We start from the raw sequence: 20,434 nt of genomic DNA on the forward strand, positions 1-20,434 counted from the left end.
ATACGTAAACGAACTGCAGCACGATAGAGTAATTAAATACAATATGTTAGGGCTCCTACCGAGCAACTGTGTCAGGTTGGTGGCAGAGCGCTCACTCATGTCTTCGACGATGTAGCGCCTAACAACGTCTTCCATTGCAACGGCGGCAAGCGAGTTGACTCCTGAAGAGACGGTGCTGTGGAAAAAAAAAAACAATCGTGAGCTGCAAATCACCCCCGGTGTGGTAGGTCTGTTACCAACGCTTTGCCATGGCCTTATCTGTGCATCAGACGTCATTGTTAGCTAAGTTGTACCTACTAGCAAGGCCTTTGGCGGCTACATAGTACGAATAATTTCGTTTAACTCTACACGTGCGAAGTGTGTATACAGAATGGAATATACAGGAATGGCGATTACAGGTAAATTGATGAGCTTTATATGTACGGATCACGGCGCTTTTGAAATGCTGCGCGCTCATTTTCATGCCGGTCATACAAGTTCAGCTTTCTCGGGCAAACATTCTGAAAATTTGTAATACACTTTTACGGAAATATTGAAGGTAATTGTCCATTATTCTGATATGCACCAAAATCTTTCTTTCAAAGTGTTTCCAGCGATCGCATGGAACAGTTAAGACTGCCATAGAAAACCAATGGGGAACGCTTTCGACGATAGCAAAAACGTGAATATAAAAAAAAGAGATACAAGAGTGCCGTCGTGTGATGTGCGGATATATTTATTGTTATGGTGAAATGTTACGTTATACGAAAAAAATTGCATTCGTAAACGGTTTCTGGCTCAAAAATACTTTTGCCCAGAATTTCTGGCTATGATAGGCTTTATAGGCTGTTTCTACGTCTGAATGCTTATTTTTATGTCAACGGTAAGGAATGGTACTTGAAACGACTGGTTGTGTTAGCAGCACTACAAGAACGTGAGCACCAAAACTTGTTCGAATAACGTTTCGCCATCCTTCCATAGATGTGTTTGGCTCGGTTGTTTATTTATATCAGTATTTGCAGTCGCTCTGAGATCGAAGCTGACGTTCCCATGTTTCCGTGGTATACTTTTATATCTTGGCTCGATGTATAGATGTAATGACGTGTTAACCTCCATATATATTCAGCATTAAGTTGATCGTAATTAAAAATTGTGTCCCGTCAAATTTGGCATAAAGCTGTGCCGCCTAACTTGATGTATTACATCAGTGTGTCCGGTTGCATCAATGGCCATGAACTTCAGGTGGACGATTTTGCTAACCGCAGATTACCGGTGGCCTAAAAAGTGTTAGCGGCACCACTAAAAGCAAGGAAATGGACACAAAGAGAAAAAACGACTAGGGGCGCCTTATTTGGAACATCCTGGCTTTATAAATGATGACACGAAAAGCTAGCTGATACCTGCAACGCTGCAAGCGTGATCTTTAAAATGGTCATTGCAACCGTGGAGTATGTTCAGGTGCCTGTGTGTGGTTGTCATGGGCTTCATGGCAGCGCTAATGGGTGACCCGCGCAAACTACTCATACGTCGCAAAGGACTCCAACGTCTTTGAGAAGAAACTGCCAGCGTGCATACCTGGGCATTCCAGATACCCATGCAATGCCGCCTTCAGCATCAAGGTTGTGTCATTTCATTAACAGCTTATTATTTTGGCGAATTTTTGACGAATCTTTTGACGAACTTTGACCAGTATTTTGGCGAATTACATGAAGGCCTAAATGACCTGTCGTTAGTTACGACCTCACCTCAGCGCTCCGCTGAAGATGCCCGAGACGAAAAGACCAGGGAGACCCTTGTATCCTCCCAAGACATCCATGACGTAGAGTGGCAGGAGCTGGCCGTGAAAAGACATATCATGTTCATCGCACGTCAAACGTTAGCTGAAACATTGTTTATCCTGAGGTAATCAGGAATAACTGCGCGATTTGTCGTCTCATTAGCAAATGTACTGCCATTGATTATCGACTTGAAACAGTATATAACTTATTGTTCTCTTACGATTATTGCAAACACCAAATCAGTCTTCTGAAATTTTTATGTATAACTTATGAGTACCTTGGAATTGTTTTCATAGCTTAGTCCACTAAATCTGTTTGCGCGAACGAGGTTTTAAACCTGTTAATTTCTTTGCTAATTACCGACGATTCGCTTCTTCTGTTGTTGCAAGCTGTTATTGCAAGAACCATAGAACAAATGCTCAAGAATACTCAAATCCTTCAAACGCGTAGTAAATACCGCGCCTGCATTTTAAGCTTCATAAAGTAACCGGCAAAATAACTCAATAACCATGAACAGTGGAACATGTCATGCCTAGTCTGCCAACTTTAGTTTATAAAGTGACAAGTAAAATAATCTGATGGATATGTGCCCAAAACAAATTTGCAGCACTACTTTACAAACGAAATGACTTTTTAAGAACTTATACTATATTTTAGCACTTGAAAACGCAATTATAACCTCTTTGCTCTGCATCATCTACATAGACCGCACAGCACTGCAGGAACAGTTAGCCGGCTGTGACACAGGCTTCCTCAATTCATGTCTGACATCTTTAATCCATTAGAGTGCGCACACTGCAATCCAATACCTGTTGATTGTGATGTGAATAAACCAGTTCATAATTAACTGTAACCTTGCACAGTTTGTCTACGCTCTACAGCGCCTTTCGCCTAATTTTAGGTATCGATGGCACAAACATTCGACCCCCCTCATGGCACTTCAACAGAGTCTTAGTCGTCATGCTTCATATCTTGATGTGAGGGGCATGATGCATTCCACCTAAGGCTAATACGAGCGGTGGCAACAGCTCATGTATGTATTCCGAGATCTTCTGAACGGTCAGTTCCATAGCAATAGTTTCACTTCAAGGCGTGTACCCACTTTATAGCTGCTGTTTACTTCGTTATATTTCTTAGAGCTGTCAATATGTGTTTAAGAATATTGCCTGTGCGTAACAATTCCCACTATTGCGCACCTGGTCTGGTGCCGTGACCTTTTTAGTCATGATGGGGTCGCAGTCGTAGTAGTGGGCGTACATGACAAGGCCCGCCATGGCGCAAATGAGCATCAGGAATGACAAGCCAGGTAGGTTGATCCAAAGGGCTCTGCGCATGGGTAGAAAACGAATATTACGAAGACGCGAGGAACAAACTGTTAAAAAAGCCATTAAGGTGGATATTCATGTTTCAAGACAAGGTTGTTTGAAACGTGGTCTGAGTAAGGTCACGCCGAAAACGACGTTAAAATTGTCTTAGTTATTTAAGTCAGTCACTAAAGGGTCTCGGGACATTGCTTTCAGAAGAGCACGTTTATGCTGTGACCTTCACTGATTTGCGGGCGAGGGACGCCGAGCTGATGACTTCACCGGGAAAAAGAAGCTCTTGCCTAGCGCCGGGCTTAAGATATGCCGACTTGAATAACGAATTAAAAAAAATGCTATTGCTGAAGGAATGGCAGGAATGCAGGGTATATGTTGATGTGGAGGTCTAAAATATTAAGGGTGCTGCATAAATTTCTATCGAATGAAGTGTGCGTCGCTTTATGTACTAAACCTAGCCGGCTATACCTGTGGTCAACATCAGTTACGTTCGCCTGATGTATTATCAAAGAAAAACAAATTATAGAGTGTATTTTAAATTAACACAAGGACAATGAAAAATGACAATGGCAGCTTTCACTGCTGTAACACCGCGTTCCACTACTTGCCTATATATCCGGTCAAGAAAAGTAACCAGGAAACAACCATAGAATACCTGCTAGTCTGGAGCAACACCTCTTCGGCAAAATTAGACCGAAATGAAAAGAACCAGATTTCTTGCGCTATAAACCGCCGAACCGTATTCTGACAATGCTTGATACCTTGCACCACCAGACTGTCACATGCTCACGTTGATAGCCTATTAGGATAGTCGTGTGTGTACATGTATGTGTATTATGCGTGTAAATATAGGGAAGAAAATATATGCGCGAAATATTTGTGCGCAGAAGTAAGCTTCAGTACGAGGCGCACTTGCAAATCGCTGGTTCAGTCTTGAGCGCTGTTAACGTAGTACTGCGTACGTGGTGCGAGGGTTTGCACAGCCATTGCTTTCTGTCGAACAGTGAGACTTGCGTAGTCATTTGCGACCTTTTCACTGTATCTCAGATAGAACAGCGTCGTCCAATCATTTGTTCTTGCTTGCCAGGATGAGGGGGTCTGATGCAATGCTTATTTCCTCTGTTATGGTTTTTCCTTTGGCTGCCCTGTTTTCTTCCAATAGGCAGAGAGCAGCGAATGAGATCAAAAGAAGCCACGGCTTGTGTAGCTGGCTTGAACGTTGGTTTCACTCGTGTTCAGTGCTTTACCACAGCATATATGTTTATCAAGTCAAAATTCGAGGATACTTCATTTTTACGCACTGTCCTCAGCACGCATAAAAAACCCCGCTTCTTGCAGTACTTAGTATTCACGCGACTATGGAAACATAAATGTTACGCTGTATGGAAGAGACGGCGAAAATCTGACTGTATACAAGTAGTACACTTTCTCGTCGATGATGAGCTGTAAGCACAATTGATAGTCGGGATACTAATAGCGATGCAGTGACTATGTGACGACTTGCTCTGCTTTCGTTTGTCTTTTTGATCTCCAATGAGCATTCCAGATTGAAGGCAGATCGAAGTTTTGTAATAGCAATAGCTACGGAGCATATCACTCTCGTTTGGTGCACCGGTGAAACAGAGCAGCCAGCAGTTCTAGGAGAAAGAGAGCTAATGAAAAAAAACAAAACAATTATACCTGGGGTTCGCACTAAAAGCCGTGCAGTGGTCGGCCTAATGTTTTATTAGGGCAAAACGTCTGTACTCTTCATGTTGGTAGAGTGCCCTTGCCTATATACTATTGTGTACATATTTCATTGCACGTAATAAATTCGTTTAGAGTTCCAACATAGTACCGTCCTTAACATGTTCATAAAAATAAATCAGTCCGTCCGGCATACGTAGTGACAACAGAACGTTCAAGCAGGCGGTAGCTTCGTCAATATAATGAGCACAGATTCCGAAAATCCCAAAGTGACTCAGGTTGTGAGGAATGCAGTAGTGGAGGACTTCGCATAATTTCTGCCACTTCAGGTCTTTAACATGCACTGGTATCGCACAAGGCAAGCGCAGTCCATCTTCCGTAACCACAGGCGTCATCATCTTTTAAGTAATATGCCCAGATAAAGTTTTAGAAAAGAGCAAATCTTATCTTCGACAGCACAGAAGCAACCAGCATTGAACAATTTAAGACGAATCACGCAAGAACAGCCCATCTTCCCCAACCATGAACGCCATGCAACTTTGCAATGGGCTGTGGTGAAGCTTTGCAGAAGGAAACTTAGTATCGAGATAAACCACGTAGCAGGAAACCAGTTTCGGTAAACAGTCACCATAATCAATTACTGAAGTCAGACTAGCCTGGAGCAGTCCCACATTGCTATCAAAAGGGGCCTGTTGCAACGTGCCGAGGTAAAGTTTTAGGATAGTGAAATCGGCATTGATGAAAGAAATTCATTTGGGAACAAAAGAAAGTAACCAACTTTGAACAATCCAAGAGGAACCAGGCAGGAACAGCTTGTCTTCCGCTGCCCCAGGCGCCATACAGTTTAAATGATATTCTCAGATTAACTTTTAATTTTAGAAAAGAAAAACTGGAATCGCGATGAACACACCGGGGGAAATTATTTTCCGAACAGAGTAGCCTGCATAGAACCAGCGGAGACGAACGAGGCCGGAAAAGCCCATGTTGAGCAACAGTGACCGCCATGCAGTTCGGACTCATATGCTCAGGCAAAGCTTTAGGAAAAGGACACTATTATCGACATGAACCACGCAGGAGTGATTTGAACTCAGAGAAAAGAAACCAGAAAACAACCATAGAATACCTGCTAGTCTTGAGCAACACCTCTTCGGCAACTACAGGCGACATCCAGTTTTGTGTAATGTGCTCAGATAAAGCTTTAGAAAAGAGACACTGGCATCGAGATGAACACACCGGAGGAATTTATTTTCCGAACTGAGTAGCCTGCATAGAACCATCGAAGACGAACGAGGCCGGAGCAGCCCATCTTGAGTAACAGTTACCGCCATGCAGTTCGGACTCCTATGCTCAGGCAAAGCTTTAGGAAAAGGAAACTATTATCGACATGAACCACGCAGGAGTAATTTGAACTCAGAGAAAAGAAACCAGAAAACAACCATAGAATACCTGCTAGTCTTGAGCAACACCTCTTCGGCAACTACAGGCGACATCCAGTTTTGTGTTATGTGCTCAGATAAAGCTTTAGAAAAGAGACACTGGCATCGAGATGAACACACCGGAGGAATTTATTTTCCGAACAGAGTAGCCTGCATAGAACCATCGAAGACGAACGAGGCCGGAGCAGCCCATCTTGAGTAACAGTTACCGCCATGCAGTTCGGACTCCTATGCTCAGGCAAAGCTTTAGGAAAAGGAAACTATTATCGACATGAACCACGCAGGAGTAATTTTAACTCAGAGAAAAGAAACCAGAAAACAACCATAGAATACCTGCTAGTCTTGAGCAACACCTCTTCGGCTACTACAGGCGACATCCAGTTTTGTGTTATGTGCTCAGATAAAGCTTTAGAAAAGAGACACTGGCATCGAGATGAACACACCGGAGGAATTTATTTTCCGAACAGAGTAGCCTGCATAGAACCATCGAAGACGAACGAGGCCGGAGCAGCCCATCTTGAGTAACAGTTACCGCCATGCAGTTCGGACTCCTATGCTCAGGCAAAGCTTTAGGAAAAGGAAACTATTATCGACATGAACCACGCAGGAGTAATTTGAACTCGAGGAAAGAAACCAGAAAACAACCATAGAATACCTGCTAGTCTTGAGCAACACCTCTTCGGCAACTAAAGGCGACATCCAGTTTTGTGTTATGTGCTCAGATAAAGCTTTAGAAAAGAGACACTGGCATCGAGATGAACACACCGGAGGAATTTATTTTCCGAACAGAGTAGCCTGCATAGACCATCGAAGACGAACGAGGCCGGAGCAGCCCATCTTGAGTAACAGTTACCGCCATGCAGTTCGGACTCCTATGCTCAGGCAAAGCTTTAGGAAAAGGAAACTATTATCGACATGAACCACGCAGGAGTAATTTGAACTCGAGGAAAGAAACCAGAAAACAACCATAGAATACCTGCTAGTCTTGAGCAACACCTCTTCGGCAGCTACAGGCGACATCCAGTTTTGTGCAATGTGCTCAGATAAAGCTTTAGAAAAGAGACACTGGCATCGAGATGAACACACCGGAGGAATTTATTTTCCGAACAAAGTAGCCTGCATAGAACCATCGAAGACGAACGAGGCCGGAGCAGCCCATCTTGAGTAACAGTTACCGCCATGCAGTTCGGACTCCTATGCTCAGGCAAAGCTTTAGGAAAAGGAAACTATTATCGACATGAACCACGCAGGAGTAATTTGAACTCGAGGAAAGAAACCAGAAAACAACCATAGAATACCTGCTAGTCTTGAGCAACACCTCTTCGGCAACTACAGGCGACATCCAGTTTTGTGTTATGTGCTCAGATAAAGCTTTAGAAAAGAGACACTGGCATCGAGATGAACACACCGGAGGAATTTATTTTCCGAACAGAGTAGCCTGCATAGAACCATCGAAGACGAACGAGGCCGGAGCAGCCCATCTTGAGTAACAGTTACCGCCATGCAGTTCGGACTCCTATGCTCAGGCAAAGCTTTTGGAAAAGGAAACTATTATCGACATGAACCACGCAGGAGTAATTTGAACTCGAGGAAAGAAACCAGAAAACAACCATAGAATACCTGCTAGTCTTGAGCAACACCTCTTCGGCAACTACAGGCGACATCCAGTTTTGTGCAATGTGCTCAGATAAAGCTTTAGAAAAGAGACACTGGCATCGAGATGAACACACCGGAGGAACTTATTTTCCGAACAGAGTAGCCTGCATAGAACCATCGAAGACGAACGAGGCCGGAGCAGCCCATCTTGAGTAACAGTTACCGCCATGCAGTTCGGACTCCTATGCTCAGGCAAAGATTTAGGAAAAGGAAACTATTATCGACATGAACCACGCAGGAGTAATTTGAACTCGAGGAAAGAAACCAGAAAACAACCATAGAATACCTGCTAGTCTTGAGCAACACCTCTTCGGCAACTACATGCGACATCCAGTTTTGTGTTATGTGCTCAGATAAAGCTTTAGAAAAGAGACACTGGCATCGAGATGAACACACCGGAGGAATTTATTTTCCGAACAGAGTAGCCTGCATAGAACCATCGAAGACGAACGAGGCCGGAGCAGCCCATCTTGAGTAACAGTTACCGCCATGCAGTTCGGACTCCTATGCTCAGGCAAAGCTTTTGGAAAAGGAAACTATTATCGACATGAACCACGCAGGAGTAATTTGAACTCGAGGAAAGAAACCAGAAAACAACCTTAGAATACCTGCTAGTCTTGAGCAACACCTCTTCGGCAACTACAGGCGACATCCAGTTTTGTGCAATGTGCTCAGATAAAGCTTTAGAAAAGAGACACTGGCATCGAGATGAACACACCGGAGGAATTTATTTTCCGAACAGAGTAGCCTGCATAGACCATCGAAGACGAACGAGGCCGGAGCAGCCCATCTTGAGTAACAGTTACCGCCATGCAGTTCGGACTCCTATGCTCAGGCAAAGATTTAGGAAAAGGAAACTATTATCGACATGAACCACGCAGGAGTAATTTGAACTCGAGGAAAGAAACCAGAAAACAACCATAGAATACCTGCTAGTCTTGAGCAACACCTCTTCGGCAACTACAGGCGACATCCAGTTTTGTGCAATGTGCTCAGATAAAGCTTTAGAAAAGAGACACTGGCATCGAGATGAACACACCGGAGGAATTTATTTTCCGAACAGAGTAGCCTGCATAGAACCATCGAAGACGAGCGAGGCCGGAGCAGCCCATCTTGAGTAACAGTTACCGCCATGCAGTTCGGACTCCTATGCTCAGGAAAAGCTTTAGGAAAAGGGAACTATTATCGACATGAACCACGCAGGGGTAATTTGAACTCAGAGAAAAGAAACCAGAAAACAACCATAGAATACCTGCTAGTCTTGAGCAACACCTCATCGGCAACTAAAGGCGACATCCAGTTTTGTGTTATGTGCTCAGATAAAGCTTTAGAAAAGAGAGACTGGCATCGAGATGAACACACCGGAGGAATTTATTTTCCGAACAGAGTAGCCTGCATAGAACCATCGAAGACGAACGAGGCCGGAGCAGCCCATCTTGAGTAACAGTTACCGCCATGCAGTTCGGACTCCTATGCTCAGGCAAAGATTTAGGAAAAGGAAACTATTATCGACATGAACCACGCAGGAGTAATTTGAACTCGAGGAAAGAAACCAGAAAACAACCATAGAATACCTGCTAGTCTTGAGCAACACCTCTTCGGCAACTACAGGCGACATCCAGTTTTGTGTTATGTGCTCAGATAAAGCTTTAGAAAAGAGACAGTGGCATCGAGATGAACACACCGGAGGAATTTATTTTCCGAACAGAGTAGCCTGCATAGAACCATCGAAGACGAACGAGGCCGGAGCAGCCCATCTTGAGTAACAGTTACCGCCATGCAGTTCGGACTCCTATGCTCAGGCAAAGCTTTAGGAAAAGGAAACTATTATCGACATGAACCACGCAGGAGTAATTTGAACTCGAGGAAAGAAACCAGAAAACAACCATAGAATACCTGCTAGTCTTGAGCAACACCTCTTCGGACATTACAGGCGACATCCAGTTTTGTGTTATGTGCTCAGATAAAGCTTTAGAAAAGAGACACTGGCATCGAGATGAACACACCGGAGGAATTTATTTTCCGAACAGAGTAGCCTGCATAGAACCATCGAAGACGAACGAGGCCGGAGCAGCCCATCTTGAGTAACAGTTACCGCCATGCAGTTCGGACTCCTATGCTCAGGCAAAGCTTTAGGAAAAGGAAACTATTACCGACATGAACCACGCAGGAGTAATTTGAACTCGAGGAAAGAAACCAGAAAACAACCATAGAATACCTGCTAGTCTTGAGCAACACCTCTTCGGCAGCTACAGGCGACATCCAGTTTTGTGCAATGTGCTCAGATAAAGTTTTAGAAAAGAGACACTGGCATCGAGATGAACACACCGGAGGAATTTATTTTCCGAACAGAGTAGCCTGCATAGAATCATCGAAGACGAACGAGGCCGGAGCAGCCCATCTTGAGTAACAGTTACCGCCATGCAGTTCGGACTCCTATGCTCAGGCAAAGCTTTAGGAAAAGGAAACTATTATCGACATGAACCACGCAGGAGTAATTTGAACTCGAGGAAAGAAACCAGAAAACAACCATAGAATACCTGCTAGTCTTGAGCAACACCTCTTCGGCAACTACAGGCGACATCCAGTTTTGTGTTATGTGCTCAGATAAAGCTTTAGAAAAGAGACACTGGCATCGAGATGAACACACCGGAGGAACTTATTTTCCGAACAGAGTAGCCTGCATAGAACCATCGAAGACGAACGAGGCCGGAGCAGCCCATCTTGAGTAACAGTTACCGCCATGCAGTTCGGACTCCTATGCTCAGGCAAAGATTTAGGAAAAGGAAACTATTATCGACATGAACCACGCAGGAGTAATTTGAACTCGAGGAAAGAAACCAGAAAACAACCATAGAATACCTGCTAGTCTTGAGCAACACCTCTTCGGCAGCTACAGGCGACATCCAGTTTTGTGCAATGTGCTCAGATAAAGCTTTAGAAAAGAGACACTGGCATCGAGATGAACACACCGGAGGAATTTATTTTCCGAACAGAGTAGCCTGCATAGAACCATCGAAGACGAACGAGGCCGGAGCAGCCCATCTTGAGTAACAGTTACCGCCATGCAGTTCGGACTCCTATGCTCAGGCAAAGCTTTAGGAAAAGGAAACTATTACCGACATGAACCACGCAGGAGTAATTTGAACTCGAGGAAAGAAACCAGAAAACAACCATAGAATACCTGCTAGTCTTGAGCAACACCTCTTCGGCAGCTACAGGCGACATCCAGTTTTGTGTTATGTGCTCAGATAAAGCTTTAGAAAAGAGACACTGGCATCGAGATGAACACACCGGAGGAATTTATTTTCCGAACAGAGTAGCCTGCATAGAACCATCGAAGACGAACGAGGCCGGAGCAGCCCATCTTGAGTAACAGTTACCGCCATGCAGTTCGGACTCCTATGCTCAGGAAAAGCTTTAGGAAAAGGAAACTATTATCGACATGAACCACGCAGGAGTAATTTGAACTCAGAGAAAAGAAACCAGAAAACAACCATAGAATACCTGCTAGTCTTGAGCAACACCTCATCGGCAACTACAGGCGACATCCAGTTTTGTGTTATGTGCTCAGATAAAGCTTTAGAAAAGAGACACTGGCATCGAGATGAACACACCGGAGGAATTTATTTTCCGAACAGAGTAGCCTGCATAGAACCATCGAAGACGAACGAGGCCGGAGCAGCCCATCTTGAGTAACAGTTACCGCCATGCAGTTCGGACTCCTATGCTCAGGCAAAGATTTAGGAAAAGGAAACTATTATCGACATGAACCACGCAGGAGTAATTTGAACTCGAGGAAAGAAACCAGAAAACAACCATAGAATACCTGCTAGTCTTGAGCAACTCCTCTTCGGCAACTACAGGCGACATCCAGTTTTGTGCAATGTGCTCAGATAAAGCTTTAGAAAAGAGACACTGGCATCGAGATGAACACACCGGAGGAATTTATTTTCCGAACAGAGTAGCCTGCATAGAACCATCGAAGACGAACGAGGCCGGAGCAGCCCATCTTGAGTAACAGTTACCGCCATGCAGTTCGGACTCCTATGCTCAGGAAAAGCTTTAGGAAAAGGAAACTATTATCGACATGAACCACGCAGGGGTAATTTGAACTCAGAGAAAAGAAACCAGAAAACAACCATAGAATACCTGCTAGTCTTGAGCAACACCTCATCGGCAACTACAGGCGACATCCAGTTTTGTGTTATGTGCTCAGATAAAGCTTTAGAAAAGAGACACTGGCATCGAGATGAACACACCGGAGGAATTTATTTTCCGAACAGAGTAGCCTGCATAGAACCATCGAAGACGAACGAGGCCGGAGCAGCCCATCTTGAGTAACAGTTACCGCCATGCAGTTCGGACTCCTATGCTCAGGCAAAGCTTTAGGAAAAGGAAACTATTATCGACATGAACCACGCAGGAGTAATTTGAACTCGAGGAAAGAAACCAGAAAACAACCATAGAATACCTGCTAGTCTTGAGCAACACCTCTTCGGCAACTACAGGCGACATCCAGTTTTGTGTTATGTGCTCAGATAAAGCTTTAGAAAAGAGACACTGGCATCGAGATGAACACACCGGAGGAATTTATTTTCCGAACAGAGTAGCCTGCATAGAACCATCGAAGACGAACGAGGCCGGAGCAGCCCATCTTGAGTAACAGTTACCGCCATGCAGTTCGGACTCCTATGCTCAGGCAAAGCTTTAGGAAAAGGAAACTATTACCGACATGAACCACGCAGGAGTAATTTGAACTCGAGGAAAGAAACCAGAAAACAACCATAGAATACCTGCTAGTCTTGAGCAACACCTCTTCGGCAGCTACAGGCGACATCCAGTTTTGTGTTATGTGCTGAGATAAAGCTTTAGAAAAGAGACACTGGCATCGAGATGAACACACCGGAGGAATTTATTTTCCGAACAGAGTAGCCTGCATAGAACCATCGAAGACGAACGAGGCCGGAGCAGCCCATCTTGAGTAACAGTTACCGCCATGCAGTTCGGACTCCTATGCTCAGGCAAAGCTTTAGGAAAAGGAAACTATTATCGACATGAACCACGCAGGAGTAATTTGAACTCGAGGAAAGAAACCAGAAAACAACCATAGAATACCTGCTAGTCTTGAGCAACACCTCTTCGGCAACTACAGGCGACATCCAGTTTTGTTTTATGTGCTCAGATAAAGCTTTAGAAAAGAGACACTGGCATCGAGATGAACACACCGGAGGAACTTATTTTCCGAACAGAGTAGCCTGCATAGAACCATCGAAGACGAACGAGGCCGGAGCAGCCCATCTTGAGTAACAGTTACCGCCATGCAGTTCGGACTCCTATGCTCAGGCAAAGATTTAAGAAAAGGAATCTATTATCGACATGAACCACGCAGGAGTAATTTGAACTCGAGGAAAGAAACCAGAAAACAACCATAGAATACCTGCTAGTCTTGAGCAACACCTCTTCGGCAGCTACAGGCGACATCCAGTTTTGTGCAATGTGCTCAGATAAAGCTTTAGAAAAGAGACACTGGCATCGAGATGAACACACCGGAGGAATTTATTTTCCGAACAGAGTAGCCTGCATAGAACCATCGAAGACGAACGAGGCCGGAGCAGCCCATCTTGAGTAACAGTTACCGCCATGCAGTTCGGAATCCTATGCTCAGGCAAAGCTTTAGGAAAAGGAAACTATTACCGACATGAACCACGCAGGAGTAATTTGAACTCGAGGAAAGAAACCAGAAAACAACCATAGAATACCTGCTAGTCTTGAGAAACACCTCTTCGGCAGCTACAGGCGACATCCAGTTTTGTGTTATGTGCTCAGATAAAGCTTTAGAAAAGAGACACTGGCATCGAGATGAACACACCGGAGGAATTTATTTTCCGAACAGAGTAGCCTGCATAGAACCATCGAAGACGAACGAGGCCGGAGCAGCCCATCTTGAGTAACAGTTACCGCCATGCAGTTCGGACTCCTATGCTCAGGCAAAGCTTTAGGAAAAGGAAACTATTATCGACATGAACCACGCAGGAGTAATTTGAACTCGAGGAAAGAAACCAGAAAACAACCATAGAATACCTGCTAGTCTTGAGCAACACCTGTTCGGCAACTACAGGCGACATCCAGTTTTGTGTTATGTGCTCAGATAAAGCTTTAGAAAAGAGACACTGGCATCGAGATGAACACACCGGAGGAATTTATTTTCCGAACAGAGTAGCCTGCATAGAACCATCGAAGACGAACGAGGCCGGAGCAGCCCATCTTGAGTAACAGTTACCGCCATGCAGTTCGGACTCCTATGCTCAGGCAAAGATTTAGGAAAAGGAAACTATTATCGACATGAACCACGCAGGAGTAATTTGAACTCGAGGAAAGAAACCAGAAAACAACCATAGAATACCTGCTAGTCTTGAGCAACACCTCTTCGGCAACTACAGGCGACATCCAGTTTTGTGTTATGTGCTCAGATAAAGCTTTAGAAAAGAGACACTGGCATCGAGATGAACACACCGGAGGAATTTATTTTCCGAACAGAGTAGCCTGCATAGAACCATCGAAGACGAACGAGGCCGGAGCAGCCCAACTTGAGTAACAGTTACCGCCATGCAGTTCGGACTCCTATGCTCAGGCAAAGATTTAGGAAAAGGAAACTATTATCGACATGAACCACGCAGGAGTAATTTGAACTCGAGGAAAGAAACCAGAAAACAACCATAGAATACCTGCTAGTCTTGAGCAACACCTCTTCGGCAGCTACAGGCGACATCCAGTTTTGTGCAGTGTGCTCAGATAAAGCTTTAGAAAAGAGAAACTGGCATCGAGATGAACACACCGGAGGAATTTATTTTCCGAACAGAGTAGCCTGCATAGAACCATCGAAGACGAACGAGGCCGGAGCAGCCCATCTTGAGTAACAGTTACCGCCATGCAGTTCGGACTCCTATGCTCAGGCAAAGATTTAGGAAAAGGAAACTATTATCGACATGAACCACGCAGGAGTAATTTGAACTCGAGGAAAGAAACCAGAAAACAACCATAGAATACCTGCTAGTCTTGAGCAACACCTCTTCGGCGCTACAGGCGACATCCAGTTTTGTGCAATGTGCTCAGATAAAGCTTTAGAAAAGAGAAACTGGCATCGAGATGAACACACCGGAGGAATTTATTTTCCGAACAGAGTAGCCTGCATAGAACCATCGAAGACGAACGAGGCCGGAGCAGCCCATCTTGAGTAACAGTTACCGCCATGCAGTTCGGACTCCTATGCTCAGGCAAAGCTTTAGGAAAAGGAAACTATTACCGACATGAACCGCGAAGGAGTAATTTGAACTCGGAGAAAAGAAACCAGAAAACAACCATAGAATACCTGCTAGTCTTGAGCAACACCTCTTCGGCAGCTACAGGCGACATCCAGTTTTGTGCAATGTGCTCAGATAAAGCTTTAGAAAAGAGAAACTGGCATCGAGATGAACACACCGGAGGAATTTATTTTCCGAACAGAGTAGCCTGCATATAACCATCGAAGACGAACGAGGCCGGAGCAGCCCATCTTGAGTAACAGTTACCGCCATGCAGTTCGGACTCCTATGCTCAGGCAAAGATTTAGGAAAAGGAAACTATTATCGACATGAACCACGCAGGAGTAATTTGAACTCGAGGAAAGAAACCAGAAAACAACCATAGAATACCTGCTAGTCTTGAGCAACACCTCTTCGGCGCTACAGGCGACATCCAGTTTTGTGCAATGTGCTCAGATAAAGCTTTAGAAAAGAGAAACTGGCATCGAGATGAACACACCGGAGGAATTTATTTTCCGAACAGAGTAGCCTGCATAGAACCATCGAAGACGAACGAGGCCGGAGCAGCCCATCTTGAGTAACAGTTACCGCCATGCAGTTCGGACTCCTATGCTCAGGCAAAGCTTTAGGAAAAGGAAACTATTACCGACATGAACCGCGAAGGAGTAATTTGAACTCGGAGAAAAGAAACCAGAAAACAACCATAGAATACCTGCTAGTCTTGAGCAACACCTCTTCGGCAGCTACAGGCGACATCCAGTTTTGTGCAATGTGCTCAGATAAAGCTTTAGAAAAGAGAAACTGGCATCGAGATGAACACACCGGAGGAATTTATTTTCCGAACAGAGTAGCCTGCATAGAACCATCGAAGACAAACGAGGCCGGAGCAGCCCATCTTGAGTAACGGTGACCGCCATGCAGTTCGGACTCCTATGCTCAGGCAAAGATTTAGGAAAAGGAAACTATTATCGACATGAACCACGCAGGAGTAATTTGAACTCGAGGAAAGAAACCAGAAAACAACCATAGAATACCTGATAGCCTTGAGCAACACCTCTTCGGCGACTACAGGCGACGTCCAGTTTAGTGTTATGTGCTCAGATAAAGCTTTAGAAAAGAGAAACTGGCATCGAGATGAACACACCGGAGGAATTTATTTTCCGAACAGAGTAGCCTGCATAGAACCATCGAAGACGAACGAGGCCGGAACAGCCCATGTTGAGTAACAGTGACCGCCATGCAATTCGGACTCCTATGCTCAGGCAAAGATTTAGGAAAAGGAAACTATTATCGACATGAACCACGCAGGAGTAATTTGAACTCGAGGAAAGAAACCAGAAAACAACCATAGAATACCTGCTAGCCTTGAGCAACACCTCTTCGGCGACTACAGGCGACATCCAGTTTTGTGCAGTGTGCTCAGATAAAGCTTTATAAAAGAGAAACTGGCATCGAGATGAACACACCGGAGGAATTTATTTTCCGAACAGAGTAGCCTGCATATAACCATCGAAGACGAACGAGGCCGGAGCAGCCCATCTTGAGTAACAGTTACCGCCATGCAGTTCGGACTCCTATGCTCAGGCAAAGATTTAGGAAAAGGAAACTATTATCGACATGAACCACGCAGGAGTAATTTGAACTCGAGGAAAGAAACCAGAAAACAACCATAGAATACCTGCTAGTCTTGAGCAACACCTCTTCGGCAGCTACAGGCGACATCCAGTTTTGTGCAATGTGCTCAGATAAAGCTTTAGAAAAGAGAAACTGGCATCGAGATGAACACACCGGAGGAATTTATTTTCCGAACTGAGTAGCCTGCATAGAACCATCGAAGACGAACGAGGCCGGAGCAGCCCATCTTGAGTAACAGTTACCGCCATGCAGTTCGGACTCCTATGCTCAGGCAAAGCTTTAGGAAAAGGAAACTATTACCGACATGAACCGCGAAGGAGTAATTTGAACTCGGAGAAAAGAAACCAGAAAACAACCATAGAATACCTGCTAGTCTTGAGCAACACCTCTTCGGCAGCTACAGGCGACATCCAGTTTTGTGCAATGTGCTCAGATAAAGCTTTAGAAAAGAGAAACTGGCATCGAGATGAACACACCGGAGGAATTTATTTTCCGAACAGAGTAGCCTGCATAGAACCATCGAAGACAAACGAGGCCGGAGCAGCCCATCTTGAGTAACGGTGACCGCCATGCAGTTCGGACTCCTATGCTCAGGCAAAGATTTAGGAAAAGGAAACTATTATAGACATGAACCACGCAGGAGTAATTTGAACTCGAGGAAAGAAACCAGAAAACAACCATAAAATACCTGCTAGCCTTGAGCAACACCTCTTCGGCGACTACAGGCGACGTCCAGTTTAGTGTTATGTGCTCAGATAAAGCTTTAGAAAAGAGAAACTGGCATCGAGATGAACACACCGGAGGAATTTATTTTCCGAACAGAGTAGCCTGCATAGAACCATAGAAGACGAACGAGGCCGGAGCAGCCCATCTTGAGTAACTGTGACCGCCATGCAATTCGGACTCCTATGCTCAGGCAAAGATTTAGGAAAAGGAAACTATTATCGACATGAACCACGCAGGAGTAATTTGAACTCGAGGAAAGAAACCAGAAAACAACCATAGAATACCTGCTAGCCTTGAGCAACACCTCTTCGGCGACTACAGGCGACATCCAGTTTAGTGTTATGTGCTCAGATAAAGCTTTAGAAAAGAGAAACTGGCATCGAGATGAACACACCGGAGGAATTTATTTTCTGAACAGAGTAGCCTGCATAGAACCATAGAAGACGAACGAGGCCGGAACAGCCCATGTTGAGTAACAGTGACCGCCATGCAATTCGGACTCCTATGCTCAGGCAAAGATTTAGGAAAAGGAAACTATTATCGACATGAACCACGCAGGAGTAATTTGAACTCGAGGAAAGAAACCAGAAAACAACCATAGAATACCTGCTAGCCTTGAGCAACACCTCTTCGGCGACTACAGGCGACATCCAGTTTAGTGTTATGTGCTCAGATAAAGCTTTAGAAAAGAGAAACTGGCATCGAGATGAACACACCGGAGGGATTTATTTTCCGAACATAGTAGCCTGCATAGAACCATCGAAGACGAACGAGGCCGGAACAGCCCATGTTGAGTAACAGTGACCGCCATGCAATTCGGACTTCTATGCTCAGGCAAAGCTTTAGGAAAAGGAAACTATTATCGACATGAACCACGCAGGAGTAATTTGATCTCGAGGAAAGAAACCAGAAAACAACCATGGAATACCTGCTAGCCTTGAGCAACACCTCTTCGGCGACTACAGGCGACTTCCAGTTTAGTGTTATGTGCTCAGATAAAGCTTTAGAAAAGAGAAACTGGCATCGAGATGAACACACCGGAGGAATTTATTTTCCGAACAGAGTAGCCTGCATAGAACCATAGAAGACGAACGAGGCCGGAACAGCCCATGTTGAGTAACAGTGACCGCCATGCAATTCGGACTCCTATGCTCAGGCAAAGATTTAGGAAAAGGAAACTATTATCGACATGAACCACGCAGGAGTAATTTGAACTCGAGGAAAGAAACCAGAAAACAACCATAGAATACCTGCTAGCCTTGAGCAACACCTCTTCGGCGACTACAGGCGACATCCAGTTTAGTGTTATGTGCTCAGATAAAGCTTTAGAAAAGAGAAACTGGCATCGAGATGAACACACCGGAGGAATTTATTTTCCGAATATAGTAGCCTGCATAGAACCATCGAAGACGAACGAGGCCGGAACAGCCCATGTTGAGTAACAGTGACCGCCATGCAATTCGGACTTCTATGCTCAGGCAAAGATTTAGGAAAAGGAAACTATTATCGACATGAACCACGCAACAGTAATTTGAATTCAGAGAAAAGTAACCAAAAAACAACAATAGGAAACCTGCTAGTCTGGAGCAACAACTCTTCGGCGACTACAGGCGACATCCAGTTTTGTGTAATGTGCTCAGATAAAGCTTTAGAAAAGAGAAACTGGCATCGAGATGAACACACCGGAAGAATTTATTTTCCGAACCATCGAAGACGAACGAGGCCGGAACAGCCCATGTTGAGTAACAGTGACCGCCATGCAATTCGGACTTCTATGCTCAGGCAAAGCTTTAGGAAAAGGAAACTATTATCGACATGAACCACGCAGGAGTAATTTGAACTCGAGGAAAGAAACCAGAAAACAACCATAGAATACCTGCTAGCCTTGAGCAACACCTCTTCGGCGACTACAGGCGACATCCAGTTTAGTGTTATGTGCTCAGATAAAGCTTTAGAAAAGAGAAACTGGCATCGAGATGAACACACCGGAGGAATTTATTTTCCGAACAGAGTAGCCTGCATAGAACCATAGAAGACGAACGAGGCCGGAACAGCCCATGTTGAGTAACAGTGACCGCCATGCAATTCGGACTCCTATGCTCAGGCAAAGATTTAGGAAAAGGAAACTATTATCGACATGAACCACGCAGGAGTAATTTAAACTCGAGGAAAGAATCCAGAAAACAACCATAGAATACCTGCTAGCCTTGAGCAACACCTCTTCGGCGACTACAGGCGACATCCAGTTTAGTGTTATGTGCTCAGATAAAGCTTTAGAAAAGAGAAACTGGCATCGAGATGAACACACCGGAGGAATTTATTTTCCGAACAGAGTAGCCTGCATAGAACCATAGAAGACGAACGAGGCCGGAACAGCCCATGTTGAGTAACAGTGACCGCCATGCAATTCGGACTCCTATGCTCAGGCAAAGATTTAGGAAAAGGAAACTATTATCGACATGAACCACGCAGGATTAATTTGAACTCGAGGAAAGAAACCAGAAAACAACCATAGAATACCTGCTAGCCTTGAGCAACACCTCTTCGGCGACTACAGGCGACATCCAGTTTAGTGTTATGTGCTCAGATAAAGCTTTAGAAAAGAGAAACTGGCATCGAGATGAACACACCGGAGGAATTTATTTTCCGAACAGAGTAGCCTGCATAGAACCATAGAAGACGAACGAGGCCGGTACAGCCCATGTTGAGTAACAGTGACCGCCATGCAATTCGGACTCCTATGCTCAGGCAAAGATTTAGGAAAAGGAAACTATTATCGACATGAACCACGCAGGAGTAATTTGAACTCGAGGAAAGAAACCAGAAAACAACCATAGAATACCTGCTAGCCTTGAGCAACACCTCTTCGGCGACTACAGGCGACATCCAGTTTAGTGTTATGTGCTCAGATAAAG

General features: G+C 44.7%; 1 protein-coding gene across 1 annotated transcript in view; it reads right to left on the bottom strand.

Annotated features, from left to right (window-relative positions):
* LOC144124346 (sodium-coupled monocarboxylate transporter 1-like) overlaps positions 1 to 20,434 on the bottom strand; it is a 46,647-nt gene that overhangs the window by 2,350 nt on the left and 23,863 nt on the right. Inside the window, exons 8-10 of the mRNA XM_077656978.1 lie at positions 2,954 to 3,083; positions 1,725 to 1,813; positions 60 to 175 (exon numbers count right to left, since the gene is read on the bottom strand). Coding sequence (XP_077513104.1) covers positions 60 to 175; positions 1,725 to 1,813; positions 2,954 to 3,083 — 335 coding nt within the window. The remainder of the gene's footprint in view (positions 1 to 59; positions 176 to 1,724; positions 1,814 to 2,953; positions 3,084 to 20,434) is intronic.

The sequence above is a fragment of the Amblyomma americanum genome, chromosome 3 (assembly GCF_052857255.1).
Source record: "Amblyomma americanum isolate KBUSLIRL-KWMA chromosome 3, ASM5285725v1, whole genome shotgun sequence".
NCBI classification, from domain to species: Eukaryota; Metazoa; Arthropoda; class Arachnida; order Ixodida; family Ixodidae; genus Amblyomma; species Amblyomma americanum.